This window comes from Falco naumanni, chromosome 11 (assembly GCF_017639655.2).
Source record: "Falco naumanni isolate bFalNau1 chromosome 11, bFalNau1.pat, whole genome shotgun sequence".
In the NCBI taxonomy this organism is placed as follows: domain Eukaryota; kingdom Metazoa; phylum Chordata; class Aves; order Falconiformes; family Falconidae; genus Falco; species Falco naumanni.
In genome coordinates, this window is record NC_054064.1 from 11,885,305 (window position 1) to 11,903,209 (window position 17,905).

The following is a 17,905-nucleotide window of genomic DNA, read 5'->3' on the forward strand; positions in this document are numbered from 1 at the left end:
TCATTCTTCACAGCTTCTGAAATGGGGAACAGGTTTTGCCTTCATTTTCCACTGAATTAAAATAAAAAATCAGGTAAAGCAGTGATGAGTGATGTAAATCTCCTCTCTCAGAGATGCACACATAATTTTACAAATATACTTGGAATACAGTAGTAGAAACGTATATTAAAAATTTTCAATTAGTGAAGTTCTGTGGAGTTCAGAGGAAAAAATAATGAAGCTGAAGAAAAGGATGATTGGTAAGAAAACTTTCCACTGAATGTACTCCTGTATAAAATTGTAATTTTATTAATAGGTGAGGGAGAATAAAATGCATGAAATGGTAGCTAAATATGTGGAAAGCCATATACTCTGCCCTGGTTTAGAAATCATAAGTATATGAAATTGAAATCCAGCTGAATTGATTGTGATCCGATATTCATTATACTTCAGCACTGCTGGTAGAACCCCTTCTAACCAGAAGTGCATAACATGCTTTCTTAGCACTTTCTCAAATCCTTGAGCTTGTAATGACAATAAAATGCATCTTTTCCAGTAATTACACAATCTGAATTTGGTCTGTGCTAATAAGCTTTGAGAAAACTTAAATTTCACATTTTAATATCAGAAATCTACTTAATTATAAGTAATCTCCAGCTCTGCATGTCACCTGTATTAGCATTTATATTCCTCATTGAGTCGCAATGTAATTTTCGGTTTATTGTTTTGAGCATCCTTCTAGTATATACCTGCCATCTCATGTAAGCCACGGCAGGCAACCAGGCAAGCTCTTTATTTATCTTTGCCTTATCTTATTTAGTCCACCAAAAGACATTGGCAGTGTGAATAGTAAACCTTCTACATGTAGGGCCAAGGTGAGAGCCTGAACAAGCAAGCACCAGCTTGATGTCTTCATCGTCCCCATCTTCATAGGATTCTGCTAAAAATGAGGACCTGACCTGCCTGCCCGTTTCCTAAGGCTGGGCACTGGCCTGCAAAGCTGCTTTCCTCAGCGTAAAGAGCTCACCCAAGAAGGTAGTGCTCTAAATTCTGCTCTGCTCACCACTTGGAAGAAGCAGCCAGGTAGAATTTATTTCCCTCAGGAATTTGTCTTTTGCTGATTAATTGTTTTCCATACCAGGCTATTATGTTGGTAAAATATTTATAGGCATTATGATGAAAATTGCCAGGAAATGAATTCACAGTCTTGCTACCTTTTGATTTTTTTTTTTTTTTTTTTTTTTTTAATTTTCCCAGGACAACACTGCTTTGGTTTTGGCTTGTCTCTATTCTCGCTCTCCTTTTCTGTCACACTCAGTAATTGGCCTAATAACAGGCAGAAACAAGAATTTATTACACCTTGGGCAGTATTTGAAACAAACTTTATTTGCTGGAGCAGCACTTTTTTTCTACTTGCTGCTGTGTACTTTGACGTTCCTTCTAAATATGAAATTTGACTTTACTGAAAGTTAAATCTGGTCCTTTTTTTTCAATTTATTTGTGATTGCTGCTATTTTTGCAGTTTCTTAAGACAGGCTAGTACATATATAAACATATCATTTTAATGAAGGTTTTGGAGAAACAATATAAACTGTGGCTATACTACTTCATTACTGCCAGAATCCACAAAACTGGTATGAATTAAATACTAGCTTCTGTAATAGCTTGTAAATCAGTTTTGGAATAATTTCTATGATAAGCTGAGAGAACAAAGATGAGAACTATTTAACTATTCCAAGCTTGGGATTTGATGAAATCTTCCTCAAATGATGCCCTTTACATTTAAAATTCTTTGCAAAGATAACGTCAGTAATGAAAATTAAACCAGGTTAGATTGTTATGATGTGATTTCCACTGTTAAGTCTGTTTTTCTTCCACACGCTAGGTGGTAAAATAATCAAAATTTTTTTGGATTCTAAAAAGGCCTTAAAAAATAGCAATACGTCATCCTGGAACTGTTTATGCAGGAATTTTTATTCTTTGAAACCTTCCAGTGTTAAAGCAACAAGAAAACATTTAGAATGTCCTTTGGTGGAATCTTATTACACTCGTTATATATGTAAACTGATATTCTTTGATGCCAGCACGTTGCCCATACAGAGAAATCTCTGCACAATTAAATGAAAGGAAAAAGAAAAGGACTAAATAAAAAGTAATATTTTTTTTTCTGATCTGATTAGAATTAAATATGTTAACAAATTGTCTGGTAACACAAATAGGCAATAATACAAAAAATCTACATTGTACATTATTTCAAGAAAAATAACTTCATTTGAATACAAAAGGATAAATACACTTTTTGTCCTATAGCCACTCTTGTACAGTAGGTGAACACAGCATCTTACTGATGCAGTGCTGCTAAGGTATACAAGGATATGACTGGCTTGAGTTTTATCGAGGGGGCTGTTACACATGTGCATCACTAACATCAGACAAATCTTTCAACCAACAAGGGTTACAGAGCAACGTTCACTAAAGCACAGGTTGGAAAGGATTCGGGGACTGAAGCAGGCCAATATGGCAGCTTTTACAGATTTCCTTATACCCACAATGCACTGACAGCAAAGAATGCCTTCATTTGGTCGGCCCACGCGCCGGCGGAGGTACGGTAGCGCGCCGCATAGGAGTAGCAAATGTGTTTTAAATTCTCTTCCCGTTCTGGGGGCGGTCAAAGCTGTTTGAGTCCTGTGTAGGCTTTGCAGCTAGCATCGGTTTGACGGGATATGCCAGCTTGTCCCGAGCCAGAGGTGAACAGTCTTGACTTGCAGCCCTGTCCGTTACTGATTTATATGGCTTAGTTCAGTTCAGCCGTCTTCGATTGTACGTGTGGTTTTTTTTTTTCACTTGTTTTCCCATTTAAATTTCAGTAGCAAATGCTACGACTGTTTTGTTGTCACGTGGCACATTCGTCTGAAGCAGTCCAATGCCATCGACCATATGGAGCCTAGCATATGCACAGTCCGGTTGCTCCTAGTAGAGCAGTCAGCAGCAACAGCAGCCTGTGTGCTATTGCCCCCTGGCCGGAGCTGTGGCTGCAGCCTCCCGGATCCCTTTCACACTTCAGCTTCTCGCATAAAATGCCAGTGTAAGCCGGAGGGCACTGGCATCGCACATTGTTGATGCACGTTCCTCCATTCTGGCAATGCAGTAGTTCATTGTCACATACGTTTGCTGCAAGATAGCGAGGGAGGGAGGGAAAGAAAAGCAGAATAAATATAAGTTCATCTACAGGAGAAACTCTGCACTGAAACCACTTAAAACACTACCTCCCGCCTCTTCCTGAGACACATAAACAGGGGACGTGGTTTTCTGAAACACTTCAGGTTTGAATTTTTTATTTTATTTGATATTTTCTCATGTCTTTTTTTTTTTTTCCCCCACCCCCCACCCCCTTCAGGCTGTAGTCTTGGAGAGCTATATTGTTCACTTCAGACCACTGACTGATGATATTAATTAATGTATTAACACGAATAGTGATTAATAACGAAATAATATGAATATTAATACCTGCCTTGTGCCAGTGTTCTAGTTTTTGTAGTTACAACTGAACTGGAACTGTAGGTGGGTATGTTATTATTTGAAAGGGGCAACGTATCTAGAGCTGTGGGAAAGCATGAACAGTGGTCAAGAATGCAACATGACTTGGCTGAAGTAGAAAGATCTGTATGAGAAAGCAGGGTTTTATACTCAAGAACCGCATGTGTTAATGATCTGAAAAAATTATGTGAAAAAGATAAGGCAAGCGCAGGCAGGAAATTCAGCATGCCGCTCGATGGGGGTTACGTGGTATATACATATGGAAATAAAAGGTAATGTTATTTCTATTACAGATCGAATATTTCTTCTTAATTACATTTGCCACTTTAGTACGAGGGTAACTGCCATCTGAAAACTATCTTAGTTAGGCGGGGTAGCCTGGTATAATAACTTCAGAAGTCAGATTTCACAGAAGAGTTAAGAGAACGTAAAGGCAAAAGTTTTAGAGCTGCATAATATTATCATATTTGAAAAATTGATGGCTTTACTTTGTATTACTTAATATCAATTGAAATATTTCACTGGGTAAATACGTAGAGATATGAAGAATATACTACTTAAACGTGTCAATCTGTGTGTCATTCCAGATGATATCACTAGTAGAATATGTCCTAGACTACAGCTCTGTCTTCCATCGGAAAGGCTATTTTATTAAAGATCTTGCACCTACTACCAGGGCAGAATGTAACAGTCAAAATTTACTTGAGAATTTTTCACTCAGGGAAAAGATTATTTGGTTTAGAAGCAGACTCAACATTACACACTGTTCATGCATACCTTAGCCTGGAAATACCCTAAATAATTCAGAACAGGGAAAATATTGTTACTCTTATTTTAAACACTGCTACTTATTGCTACAAAAATAGTACGGTTTGATAAGTGTTAGTTTACTCGTTTTTAAAAGCAACCCAAATATTCTGAGAACTAAAACTGAAACAGTCCTAGTTCTTAAGTGATGCAATTCTACATAAATCTCTACAATTTTGTGCACTAGCAACCTCACCGGTAATTTTATCTGTCCCGGCTTGATTTCAGAAAAATAATATTGTCACTCTAGAAAGACTCTCTGACAGCTGGTTTCTAATGTTCTGCATTCAAGTGGGCCAGATAATAATGCAGTGTGTTAGAAACTCATAGATGCAATTGAGAGAAAACAGTAAAATAGTTTTTTTCAGTGATTCCTTTAGTAATCAAAGATTTTTATTAAAAACTATGGTTTTAAAGTTGTTGTGCACTGTCTGAATTGTAATGTCAAAATTTCAGTATTAAGGTACAACACATTGATGACAGCCATATATCTGAATTTTAATGTTCTATATATACATTACAAAGTTGCATTTACGTTATGTACAAGGGACAGTAAATCACCACCAAATAAATGTGATGAGATTAACAACCCAGGAAAATAGAACAGGCCAAAAAAATGAACTGGATTTTAAAAGCCAATCTCTTATAACTGAGGCTATGTATCTCTAAAGATGACTTTATTATTCATATTGTATATATTTAGCCATATCAATACGCAAACCCAAAATACTTTTTCTGATGGTACAGCTACTGAACCTGCTTTTTCTAGACTGCTCATTGTTGGGATGCTTCCCACAGTTCAGACAATGAAATGGTGAAATATCTGTCCCATCAGTACTGACCATTCTTCACACTAAGTAATTGAGTGGAATTCAGTAGTTAAATAAATACTACTTCTTAAAAAGCAGATGAGATATTACACTTTGTTTTTGGCCAAGAATACATTATCCAAATTTTCCCAAGTATTCAATAAAACAGATTTATTTTTCCAAAAGCTTTCCTATTTGAAAACTTATTTTGACAACTATGGCTTGTTATTTTAAGAGGCCGTCAGTCGCGGTTCGGATCCGTAGTGACAGATGGCTGGTGATGGGTGGCTGAAGTGGTGCTTTGCTACAGGCTGGCTGCCCAGCCCGCTGCACCGCTGCAGGCTGCTACCAAACATCTCCAATCATTGCTGTCTACGCCAACTCCGGATACGACGCTATAGATGCTGGTTTTTAAAGCAAACCATTTATTTCTCATTAGGAAGTTTTACAAATGTACTCAAAGAAGGGATGGGTCAGAAGCTTCTCCTTCATTATTCCTGCATGCTTTTAAAAGTTTGCCCACAGAAACATGTTAAAGTAAAACCGGGTAGATTTTGATGTTCTCCGCAAACGACTATGTAGCTGAATATTCTAGAGTTGTTAAGTCTCGTACTGTTACAGCTTGCTTTCCCTTAGTTTCATCCTTGTATCTCTTTCTCTTACACACACACATGTACACACATATATGTATCATGTAGATAGCAACTGTGGTGATTTGGAAGTTAAATAAAACAATTCTGAAAATGTTATGAAATCCCATTATTTACTTTTTGCCAGTTTTGTTTTAATCTTATCCTGACCAACTCTAATAGCATTTTGACCTTTCTGAAAGCATGGTTAGGATTACTTTTCAAACTTTAGTATTAATTATGTTTGATCAGTTTATGAATTGGATTAGCTACAACTAACGAGGTAGCACATCACCAGCATAAGTACTTTCACTGGAGCACTGTCACTGCACTTTAAAAGAAAATTTATGCCTTAAACGAAAGTAGTTGACATGCTGCCAAGACCAAAGCAAGGCAAGTATATTAATTATTATGAAAATCAACAATGTTTCTAATGTTAACACAGTATTTCTCTAGGATACATGTTATACCACCTTTTCTTTCAGACGATGCTCTAGGCTTTACTTGGAGCAGGCAGCGACTCGGGGGCTACTGAGCAGGGCAGGAGGGGCCAGGACCTTGCAGACCCCTTGCTCTGCATGGAAGCCCACAGCTGGTGCTGGTGGGTGCAGGTGGGGCTGGTGGAGCCCCAGCGTGCGCCTGGCCCTTGGCCTTTTTTTATTTCTCCAAGCAGCAGGAGCAGTGAGCCTGGCAATAGAGGGCTTTCCTGCCTGTTGTACCCCTCCTATCTTCTCCTATCTGCCATGCCCTTCGCCCCTTCTTATACTCCAAGCAGTGAAATGTTGCATCCACTGCTGAGAGGTGTTGGATGAGCTCTACCTTAGCTTCATCGTTAAAAGCAATAATAATGAAAAATTACTTTGAATTAATCTGAAAGGCATCAGGTATTGAGTTCTCATCAAAGAATGAGACGTGGAGAAGTGATGCAAATAAAAAGACTAATTCTGAAGTAATCGCATCTGATACTAAGGCTTGTATGGCTGAACCAGCCACGAGTTTGCTGGCAGATCTTCCTTAATTAGAAGACCGGACATCCAACTGATCATTTGAGAAACAAAAGAGAAGTATCTGATTTGCTGTGAAAGCTTTGCAGGCCTTTTGGGGGAATATTTCTGACCAAAGAGATTTCTGAGTCTCCGGATCTGTGCTACTGCAGGAAGTGAAAGATTTAAAGTAAAATAAAGGAATTTTTTAGATGTTATTTTCATTTACATTTACATCCATTTACAAAGTCAGCTAAAGTCAGATTACAGGATCTTTAAAATGCTATACAAAGGAGACGGGGAAAAGCTACGTGTAGATAGACATAGAGAGCTATTTGAAGCTTTTCTGCCTTCGGGGCAAACCCCTCACCCCCTCCAAACCAACAAACAGCTGCAATTAGTAAGAGATGATGTTATTTTTAATTAAAATGTAAACATATTTTCTAAAATAATCACTAATAAAATACTGAAGCCTCTTTTTTAGGAGAAGAGTTCTATGAATGGTGATGAGAGATGCCTTGCCACAAGTCACACTGGAAACAGAATAAAGAAGGAAAACAAGGGGAAAATATTCAGTCTTTCAACTAGCTCAGGCAGCTCAAGGGGTAAGTGAGGTGCTAGTATTTAATAGAATTTATATTGTGTATTTAATGAAATGTATTGAGAGTAGCACAGTTGTTTGACCAATGTCTACTTTCCCCTTAAATGTTCAAATCTGAGTAATACATAAAAATTTTGTAGTCTGTCCGAAACTCAACTCTACCTTCTTTGCAGCTTCTTGAAAGAAGGGAGATAGACATCTGTGGCTGATTTTTGTTCTGAAGCAGCAATATAGACACAGTAATAGAAATGCAAGTCTCATTCCCTTCAAATCTGGAGGGCCACCTCAGGCACAGCATTGTGCTCTTGGCTTATGTTCTTTCTGGTTACTGAGTGGGGAGCTTCAGAGAGCATGCACAGGGCTTTTGGTCTGCCTACTGCGCAGACAGAAAAACAATACACTGTTGGCCTTAAAACACAATTTCTTTTAGCCTCCTGTCTTTCCCCAAGGCCATCCAAGAGGGCAGAAAACACATTCTGTACTTTTCTTTGTGCTACCTTAATTTTTGTGCAGCTCACCTACAGTAGCATTTTAGTCAGGCAGGTCAGCCACATAAAATATAAGAAAGGACAGTCTGTTGACTTAAGCAAAAGAAATGAAGATATTCAAAAGGACACCTTTTTTGATCTGGGATCAATGGTGTTCACTTTCTGCACCAAAGTCTGGGTTTACTATGAAATTTTCATTGCTTGTGGGAACAGCATAAAGACTATTAACGATGAAGCCACAGAAAGTAAACTTCTCAGTAGAGGTTCTTGCTTCCTTTCTTGAATTCTGGAGTCTTTAATTTCAAGTGTGTGATCTCTCCCCTCACTATTTTTCTTCAGCGTGCTCTTTTTGTACTGTCATTTTTTACAGCCTTCTCTCTCCCTCTCTCTCTTTTTAAAGCCATCTCTTCGCTTTTCTCCTTTTTGTCTCCCAGATCATGAGTATCATAGTTCCTGGACAGGTTGGTGGGTTGACAACTCTGAATATATTACACAACATTTTGGTCTATTCTAAAGTACTGATGCAAGCTTTGACCCTGCTTCTGCTGCAGTGAATTTTCTGTACTGTTTGTCAGTAATTTGTGCGGATAGCACTACTGAAATCATGAGAATTTTCTGACCTTAGTTTCCACCTATTGTTCATAACTTTGAAAGCATGCAGGTCTGGTGGCTGAAGAAATTATTCTTGGCTGTTTTGTAATGCATCTGTTTCCTTGGTACTTCTTATCTAGTATAGAATGTTACTTGAATACATTTATGAGGAAGTTTTCAGCACACATGCCAACGGAATAGTCTGTCTCTGCATATTAAGTGAATAAAAACCCAAGCATGGTGAAACCCACATTTTCAGTAATGATGTTTATAGGTAGCTTCAATATATGCAGTGGTTGTCTGTCTATAGCGAGTTGTGAACAGCATATTGAAATGCTGTGAAAAAATTAGGAGGGTTCATCTCACTACATAAGTTCAGTAAATTGAAGCTAAGCACAAGCAATTTCTCATTAAATACAGAATTAGTTCCTATGAATACTATAAGGATTTGGTAACCAACATGCATTATTCTCTGAAAATGTGATCATTTAATCAATAAACAGTAAAAACAATCACAGAATATAAAAGAAATTACAACAAATGAGGAAGCTTGTGTGTATGCCTAAGAATAATACTGGCATCTACACGTACATATAGTATGTGTATTTGCATCCACAAGAAAAGCTCTGCAGTTGTGAAGGTATTAGTAATATTTTTCCCACACTTTGTCAAATAGACATTAATGGAATTGGGGAATGCAAAACACTTAATCTCATTCAAATGCAAATGTTTAAAACTGTTTCCAGTTGTATCAGAATATGTGACCACGATTGAAAAATTTTCAAATTGCCAGAGTTAGCAACAACAAATTATTTCCATTGTTTGGAAATGATCCTAAAAACACAATATATACTTGTGAAAGATCTCTATGTGGAGCTCCACTGACTCATGAGATTTTACTCATCTAAAGTAAATATTAGGAATAAGGATATAAGGGCATGGGGAAAACTTAAAAGTAGTCAGGCTTCTTCTGAAATGTTACCACTATTGCTGTTACAGTCAGTGTTGCACAGCACATGACAAAACCTCGAATTTTTATAACTTAAGTATATTATTCCTTTGAATAACCAGTGGCTAATAACTAACTTGGAGGTTTTGTCACTTAGCTTTCTCCCCCTTCCAATTAGATCTATTAACAGAATTTATTATTCTATTACTGTACTGCTATTCTAACAATAAAATCTATTAATAAAAATCTGTTGGATTATTATTAGAATTTATTGCTACCAGATACAGTTACTGCCAAATCATTTCTAAATGTTTTGCTACCACGAATACACGTGCCAGTGTTGATCAGGTTTCTTCAGTGGTTTTAAATCACAGGCATACCTGATATGAAAACCAGCTACTGCTCTTTTAAATGAAATATTCATATTGATTTGTTTTTTTGAAGTGATGCCAATTCAGCATTTGCTGTAGTGGGATCAGTAAAACTGTACTGGGATACTGTCAAGTCAAGACAAGGTAGATGCTTTGATAGCATGAAAAGAAAAGTGGTTTGTGCTTATCTACCAAGGCACATTTGGAAGTTAAGACCAAATAAATCAGTGTAGACAAGTACAAGCCTAAAGCGTATCTTACTGTGTCAAAACCATGGTCATAAAATGACAAACATTAATACAAAGATCTCTGGTGCAAAGTTGAAACAATGTTGTGATTAATTATATTGCCAGCAATACAAGGAAATAAACATTGACCAAGTGAGAGTAGTTTCTGAAGGCAGACATCTCCATCTTGACTTGTCTTAGAAATGCCTGTAAAGGTACAATTGAAGTGACACTTGATTTTTTATCAAACCGGTTTTATTAAGTTATCGGAGAGTGAATGAATAGGTGGGTAATGGAGGTACTGAATTTGCTGAAAATTTCCACTAGAATTTTTAGATTGTTTTACTATGAGTAATTTCTGTTCTTTCTGCACAATTCTTATTTCAAAGCTAAGCCAGTTCTAACTGAACTGCAGGAAAAGCCTTCAGAGTTTCTACAAGAAGATGCAGCTACTTCTCAGAGTTCTCCCCAGTGCACAGCCACAAAACGGATGGTGATCTCTGTCTCCCGTAAAGAAGTACTAATTTATCCTGGCATCCACCTGGGTAAGCTTAGTTGATTATGTTTCACTACTGGAAATGCAAAACCCTCTACAGAACAAATTTTATTTAAACCATGGAATAAGGATAGCAGAGGTAGAAAGTTACTCAGTTTCACAAGTTGTGTCTGTGCTTTCTCATTTTCCATCTCTATCTTTGTCTAAAATCCTTGGATTTAATTAGTAAAAGATAATGAGAATACATACATCAAATCTGTCAAAAGGACAAAGGGGGAGAATTGGGTTTTGGAACTGATACTCTTGCATGATAGAGAAGCCACAGTAGCTTTGGCAGAAACAACACCGGATTGCCTGTTAAAATGGCAGAAAACAAATCCAGATGTAGTTAACTAAGAGTTATGGTTATACCTTCCAATCCTCCTTGGCTTCAGGAAGTGATTGATTAACCTTTCTATTTTCTGATTTTGATGGTTCCAATGTTATACTTCTCAAAAAAAGGATGATTCCCAAAGCAGGGGAAAAATTTTTCCCCACTCTTTTTATTGCTTTGCTTATGGAGGAGCATTGCTGAATCGGTATGACCCTTATCCTATTTGAGGATAATCTCAGGACAGCAATAAGCTACAGCATCGCTTCAGTTGCTCAAAAGGGACTACATACCCCTATCATTCATATCCCACTTACAAAGCTGTAAACTGCAGTGCCATTATTTCCAGCTTCCTGGAGATAAATGAACAACCTTACATGATCTGTCTTCTCTCTCCTTAACTAGGAAGAGAAGCAATTGAAACTACAGGGTTTTGGTGGGGTGTGTGTGGTGGTTTTTTTTTTTTTTTTTTTTTTTTTTTTTTTTTTTCATCCAGTGCCAACAGCAAGGTCAGAGTTTGGATGTAACCACTATCAATAAAAACCAGCGAAGCACAAAAACTCCTCAGATCCAGAAGATGAAGTGGTCATCAAAAGGCCCTGTGAGCAGTTGGAGGGTGGGATTTGGTTCCGTAAATACAAGCAGCTACTGCCATTAGAGGTGCCGGAGGGCACTTCAGACACTTACACGAAGCTGGTAGATAGGTACATTGAAAGACCTGTGAGAGAGTGAGGACTGTGGGAGTGGGGCAGGAGGGCTGCTAGGGGGATGCCCGTCCCCCTCGGGGTGTGCTGGCTGCTGTGGGCAGGGTGCACCCCCCTGCCTGCAGGCGCTCTGCCCAGCGCACCGCTTCCCGGCCTGTGCTCCACAGCTGCTCTGACCCGCTGCGGCCCTGCGACAGTGGACGCGGCTCCTGTGGAAGGCCCCGGGTTGTGAGCAGGAGCTGTGAAAAGCCTCATGCGAGCACCCTCTGCCCACCAGGCCGGGAGCGCCTTTGAACTCAGGCCCTCGCCTTGGTCCTTGCCAGGGTGACCCGGTGGGCTCAGCCCACCCTGGCCTGGCATGTTGGACCTCCTGGTGCGAACCCCAGACCGGCCTCACCACCAGAGGCTCGTCTGGCAGCCTGCAGGCTGGGACTGGCCCTGTTACTGCCACCAGAGCTCCTCTGCTCTTGGCTTGGGCGCTGCCGGAGGGACTGGGGGCTGGGGAGCTCCCTGCCCTGCTGCCCCACCATCCCCCTTCCCCACACCGTCCCCTCCTGGTCCGGGCTTGCTGCCTCTCTAGGGAACCACCAGCTGCCATCGCTCCTCAGCAGTGGCACCAGGCATCTACGGTCAGGCAGTGCAATCCTATCCAAAAAGCCAGCAGGATGGCTTTGCCTGAACAGCAGCATTTTCGGCTTCATGCATGACAGCAGCATTTTCTTAACAGTTTCCAAGAACTACTAAACAGACCTGCACAAATACGCTTTTAGAGAGCACAAAAAGGCAGAAGAGGAAACCAAAGCAGGAGCATGCAAAAGTCAGCAATTCAAATACATGATCATGAATTTTATAAAAGACTGATTCCTTAGCTGCTAGGGTGTCTGATTTGCAGTAATGTTTTGGGCATAAAAGAATACAAATAATCTCTCTTTGTTTCCAGACAAAAGTTTCTTTTCCTGCCATTCTTCCCTACGAATGCTGCACTGAAGACTTTCAAAACCTGTGAAACAGCCTCACACACATTACTTTATTTGGCAGCAAAAGCAGAGAAGATAATTGCATCTGAAAAAACTTCTTAATGATTTGGGGGATTACAATTATTCCAACAATTATTTTCCTAAATTCTTTTAGTAAAGGGGAGAGGGAGAGTGAGAGAATGTGTTGGTGGTTTCTCTCGATAATATTATTAATTCCACAACAGTACTAATCTAAGGACAAATACTGGGTGTACTGGTATTCACCAAAACATCCACATTGCCCTCGATCCTGAAGTTCTTCATTAGATGAAACTTCAAATCCTCTCGGAGAGCTGCTGAGTGAGAACTTTAAGTTGTAATCTTATGTTATTTAACGACAGTATTTAAAAAATAACTATTCTCTTCTAATTTTTTGCTCACCGAACACACGATACATTTGTGCATGTGTCTGTATTCCCTGGCAATTTCAGCAAAAGTGTTCATGATGTGTTTGATAAAGAAGAGGAGACCAATGAGTTTTTATTGCCCAAAGCAGCATAGTGGTTGCAGATTATTAACATATGTCCTATTTTTGGTGTTAGACACAGCAAAATTTTTGATATTCAGTTTATCACTCAAGATGAAGTAAGGTTGCTTCTGCAAATTTTATTTTACAATACCTGCTGTATACAGGAAACACTGTGTAGAAAATTTCTTTGAATTCAAAGTAATAATTTTGCATTGTAATGGCTAGTTTTTTAAAGCTTTAAAAACTTAGTTGTATTTATTGTTTTTATACAGAAGATGTCATATACATATCAAATTAAATTTCAAACACTTCTGAAGTTATTTGTGATCTAAAATAATTTGAATATTGCAAACTTTCTTCTTGTTACTTTGGCTTAAAGCCAACTGCATGGGGCATTTTAAAAAAGTAGTAGCAAAACCTACTGGGAATGTATGTTTTGATCAACTTCTAAACAGCTTAAAATAGTGTTTGTAATAGGAACATCATCAATCTTTAATGACACTATTATAAAAGATATTAAAATGGAATGGGTATGCAACTAAAAAAAGGGAGTCCCACTTAGTAAGTGGGACTTAGTCAGCTATGTTACAGTGGCCACAGGTAAAGGTAAACCCAAGTTTCTATTTACATGGCATTATGTATTCCTCCTGCGTGCATTTTTCAAAACCAAGAGTTGTAAGATACTAGGATATTACTCTACTATAGGAGAGCAAAACAGCAACGTGCAAAGTAAATGGTGTAGAATCTCTCAGGAGATGAACATTCAGAGTTCATGTGAACGTAAGTTACAATGCAAAGGTAAAAAGGTAAAACATTTATATAGCTCCTACAAAACATGAAACGTGAGAGTTGGGGTTGTTTTTTTAGATTTTTTTTTTTAAGACAATGATGCTGGGCATCGGGAGATGTTTCTGAATCTACATTGATTTATTGTTTTGAATGTGGATGAAATACTTCAGGGTGCTCTTGTTGAGCTAGCTCTAGAATGGGCATAAAATCGCTGCCCTGTAGGTGTCTCAAAGCTCTTCAGAGCAAGAGTTGTTATTGCCAGTGAAGAATGGAGAACTTGATGCCAAGGAAAGTCAAATGATTTGCCTATGCTACAGAAGGAGGGAATGAACACCAGTCCTGTGAATTCCAGTTCTATTTACTAGATTGCACTGTTAATTGGATAAATGCAACTGCAGAGCTGATTACTGTTTCCAGGGGAGTCTGGAGACTCTCAACTATAAAAAGCCTTATAACCTGTGAAGTTTAAAAAAGGAATATGCAGTCTTGTCCACTTAAGTGTCATGTGCAATTGCATAAGATGTTTAAATATTCTGACAACTAGAAATACCTCCTTCTAATCACAGCAGTCAGAGCTTTAGCAGCTTCATATTCATATATTGGGACCATGGTAAAGATTTGCAAAAGTTTATCCCCTCTGATTTATCTTGACCTTAAAAAATATTATCTATTATTGTCTAATTTTAATTATTGTAATAAAATTAAAAACTGACACTCCACAGCAGATTCTTATGTCATAATTCCTTTCTGAGATATACTGGATGATAACATGCTCTCCTGTAAGTGGGGTTTTAATTAGTGTAATGCTTTACTTTCCTACTCTTTTAATCAGAATATTAATAAGATGACTCAAACAGCTGGCATGTAGCACTCAGCAAAAATGAGAACTAATAAATTAATGTATCAAATAATTAAAGCTATTAGCTGCTTTGTGATAGTTTTCATCAACAATATTTATTGCTACGCACAGACTTGCTCTAGGTATCATTGTGCATTTATCTTCATGACAGAGCAGCCATTAGATGGGAAAACACAGATAATAGATGCTCATTTTCCAACACAATCCTTGTCAGGCACACTAGATTTTCTGCAATGTGCTATGCAGGCATAACCAATGTGACAGATTTAGCCAGTGTTTTAGCTGAAAACACTTTTTAAACTGATTTATACTATCGCATCATTCAGCGAAAATGTCCAAAAGATGTTCACACCAAAACACACAATAACTGTATTTGTTTATCTATCACCTCTTAAAATTTCAAAGGCTCTGATTATTTATTTGTCTTTTCAAAAGCGATATTTTGATAAATACAGCATTAGAATTCATAATTCATTATTACACAATGACCAATACAGCTTAAGATTTCATGCAGGCAACCTACATATTTTTCAGGATATTACTATGCAGGCTACTACTAATAAGTTATTGCAACAGTAATAGGATTGCACTTTTAATCAACTTTACAGTTTTGCTACGATGTAGAAAACATTTGAATAACAGTAGACCTGCCTTAGACTTACAAAGAGAGCATACAACCCGTGTGTTTGGGTCTGAAAAGTTCTTTCTACACACGTATGAACTGAAGATAGTGCCTCTAAACATGGATGGTGATATTAATTACTATAACAAAACATTAAGACAATTCAGGATATTAAAAAGTCCAGAGTTAAAAGACTCTCATGAATGAGAACTTTTTCCCTCCATGCTTTGTGTGTTTTTTGCATTACTTTTGACATGCTGATTAACATACTTTTATTTCTGTTTATCAATCCTGATGCACAAAGGTGTTAAAATTTAATTATTAGTGAAGACTGAAATAACCTGAGCTCCTCAAGGAATAGATAACTGGAAAATATGATTTCACTTCAAAGTACTTCCTTTCTTTCATTTAAAATTATTTTCTCCAATATTTAGATTGTCAGGTCAGGCCAGAGTTGAAAAATAACAAAGATAGCTCCATTAATCTAGACATAATAATTTACTTTATAATCAGTGTGTTATATATTTCTAAAGATATATTGTATCAGTGCCCTTAAACTTCATGATGAAGAGAACAAGCTGTGCTACTCAGAAAGTCTGCTCACACCTAAGGCTGAAAAGCCAAGATCTTGGTCCTTTTCTCATGCTCCAGAGAAGTTGTACGTGTCACAATATTGCAAACTCATATACTCACCTCTGGCTTTTAGAGATGGAAGGGTCACACAAGAAATGCTCAATTTTTATGAAAATGTACTTCTAGAATGTTGTATATTCTTCAAAAAAGTAATGTCTGGCTATGTTTTAAAACATGTTGTTTATTTCTCTCCCCGCATACCCCGCCTTGCCTAACCTGAACCCTCACAGCTCCTACCACATGCTTGTCCTCGCTCAGCAGCCTTGGCAGCGATGGCCATGGACATCTGACTTCCCATCACAACTCCTCCAGAACCGCCTGTATTCCTCGACACCACCTCCTGTGGTGGAGCCGGCATGTGCCACGCGCCTGTGCAGGGTGCGCGTGACCGGAGGGCGAGAAAAAGCTGGAACTCCAGGTGGGATGACTTTTTGTGGGACTGGTCTATGCCTGGACCCTTGAGAGGGTCCAAACGCTGCGGCTAAACACCTAAAGCCTTCTCCTGCTCCGTGAAGCCGCATGGCCAGCACAGGTGCTGGCAGGCGAGGCCAGCCTCTACAGAGGCACGTGGCCCCGGGCAGCCACCGCCTGCTGAAGTGAGCCCAGTGTGAACTGCCAAGGTGTGATGCTGCCTGTGTGAGACGGCGTTTCCTAAGCGGTAGCATGGCAGATCCGAGTGGGATGGTGGCTTTCTGAAAACTGCAGGAAAACTACAGGATGAGTAGCTGTTTAAGCTGAAAGACAGAAAGATGAGTGCTGGAGGGAAGTGGTTGGCACTGGGACAGAGGGGTTTGGGCCCCAGCCAGGGTGGGTGGGAGGAGGTGAGGGAGGTGCTCAGCACAGCTTAGCTGGCTCAGTGATTTGTATTTGCAAAACAGTCAAGGTCTTCTAATGGTGCAGAGCAGCGTGGGCTGCATCATCATCACTAAGTTGTCATGTTACTGCTGAATAAAAGAGATGATCTAACTAGAGTACATTTTTGCGAGGATCTTTTCAGTTGTGTTTTACATCGGTAATGGTTTTGCATGAACTAGCAAAGCTCTCAGGTTGTTGCAGAAAAAAAATTACAGCAGTGTATGGCTTTATTTTGGTAGGTGGTGCAAAGCTTGACCCAAATTTTCGAACCTTTGCAGAAGTTATGCTGTTTACATGCAGCCTTTCATGTTTCTCCCCAGTTGTGTACCAAATGGCATGTGTGCATATGTAATCTGAGGCATTTAAAAACATCTGGCTCAATTTCTGAGACATCTGTGTCGTAATCTGTCTGTAAAGAGAGGTGGAAGGGGATGCTTTTTTTTCTGAGACCTGAAGCCTCCTTGCAGGGAGCTGCACTTTGCTGCATAATGGTGCTGATTTAAGGATGCTTTTTGCTCTCAATATGAATTTCCTTGCACAACGTCCCCAGTTTAAATCTCATAGTGGGTTTCTCCTGTTCTTGAAATCAGTATGAAATAAGCCAGGTTTTTGAACCTTGTGAGAGTAGCTTGTTCTCCTTGGACGCTAGTCAGTGCTTATTGCCTCACTATCAAAATGCAGCTTCAGCTTTTTCTTTAAAGAGCTACATGTGGTGAAACACTCTTTACTCTCCTTGGAAACGAAATTCTAAACCCTTCAAAGTAAGAGTCCTATTTCAAGGATCTCCTGGCTTAAAAATGAGGTTCATTTCCCATTTAAAGTATGTGCAACATTCAGAGCTCAGCGATGCAGCATCTCATTAACAGAACACCCTGCTGAATTGTCTTCTATGGGCAACTACTTCTATACTGAGGATACTGGAGGTGTTTGTTCCTCCTACACCTCTCAGCGTGTATGGGGACTGGTTAGTTCATGTGGGTAACAAAGCTGGTAGCTCTTTTGATTGTAGCCCTTGTATCCCTGACCTATAGCTGCTTGGTGCTATTTCTTAAGGCTAACCTAAATAACTATTCAAGGAAGACTCCTCCTCCAAAGAGATTACTGCTGAGCTCCTTATAACC

General features: G+C 38.9%; 1 protein-coding gene and 1 long non-coding RNA gene across 6 annotated transcripts in view; one reads left to right on the plus strand and one right to left on the minus strand.

The window, feature by feature from the left end:
• Positions 1-1,860: 1,860 nt before the first annotated feature.
• NTNG1 (netrin G1) overlaps positions 1,861-17,905 on the minus strand; it is a 158,855-nt gene continuing 142,810 nt past the window's right edge. For all 5 annotated transcript variants that reach the window (XM_040610202.1, XM_040610200.1, XM_040610203.1 and 2 more), the window contains one exon: positions 1,861-3,150. In XM_040610202.1, coding sequence (XP_040466136.1) covers positions 2,924-3,150 — 227 coding nt within the window. In that variant the 3' untranslated portion in view covers positions 1,861-2,923. The remainder of the gene's footprint in view (positions 3,151-17,905) is intronic.
• On the plus strand, positions 3,147-16,348 carry LOC121095426. Its single transcript, XR_005830096.1, has 2 exons — positions 3,147-10,488; positions 16,160-16,348. It is a non-coding gene; the product is annotated as an uncharacterized LOC121095426 (long non-coding RNA).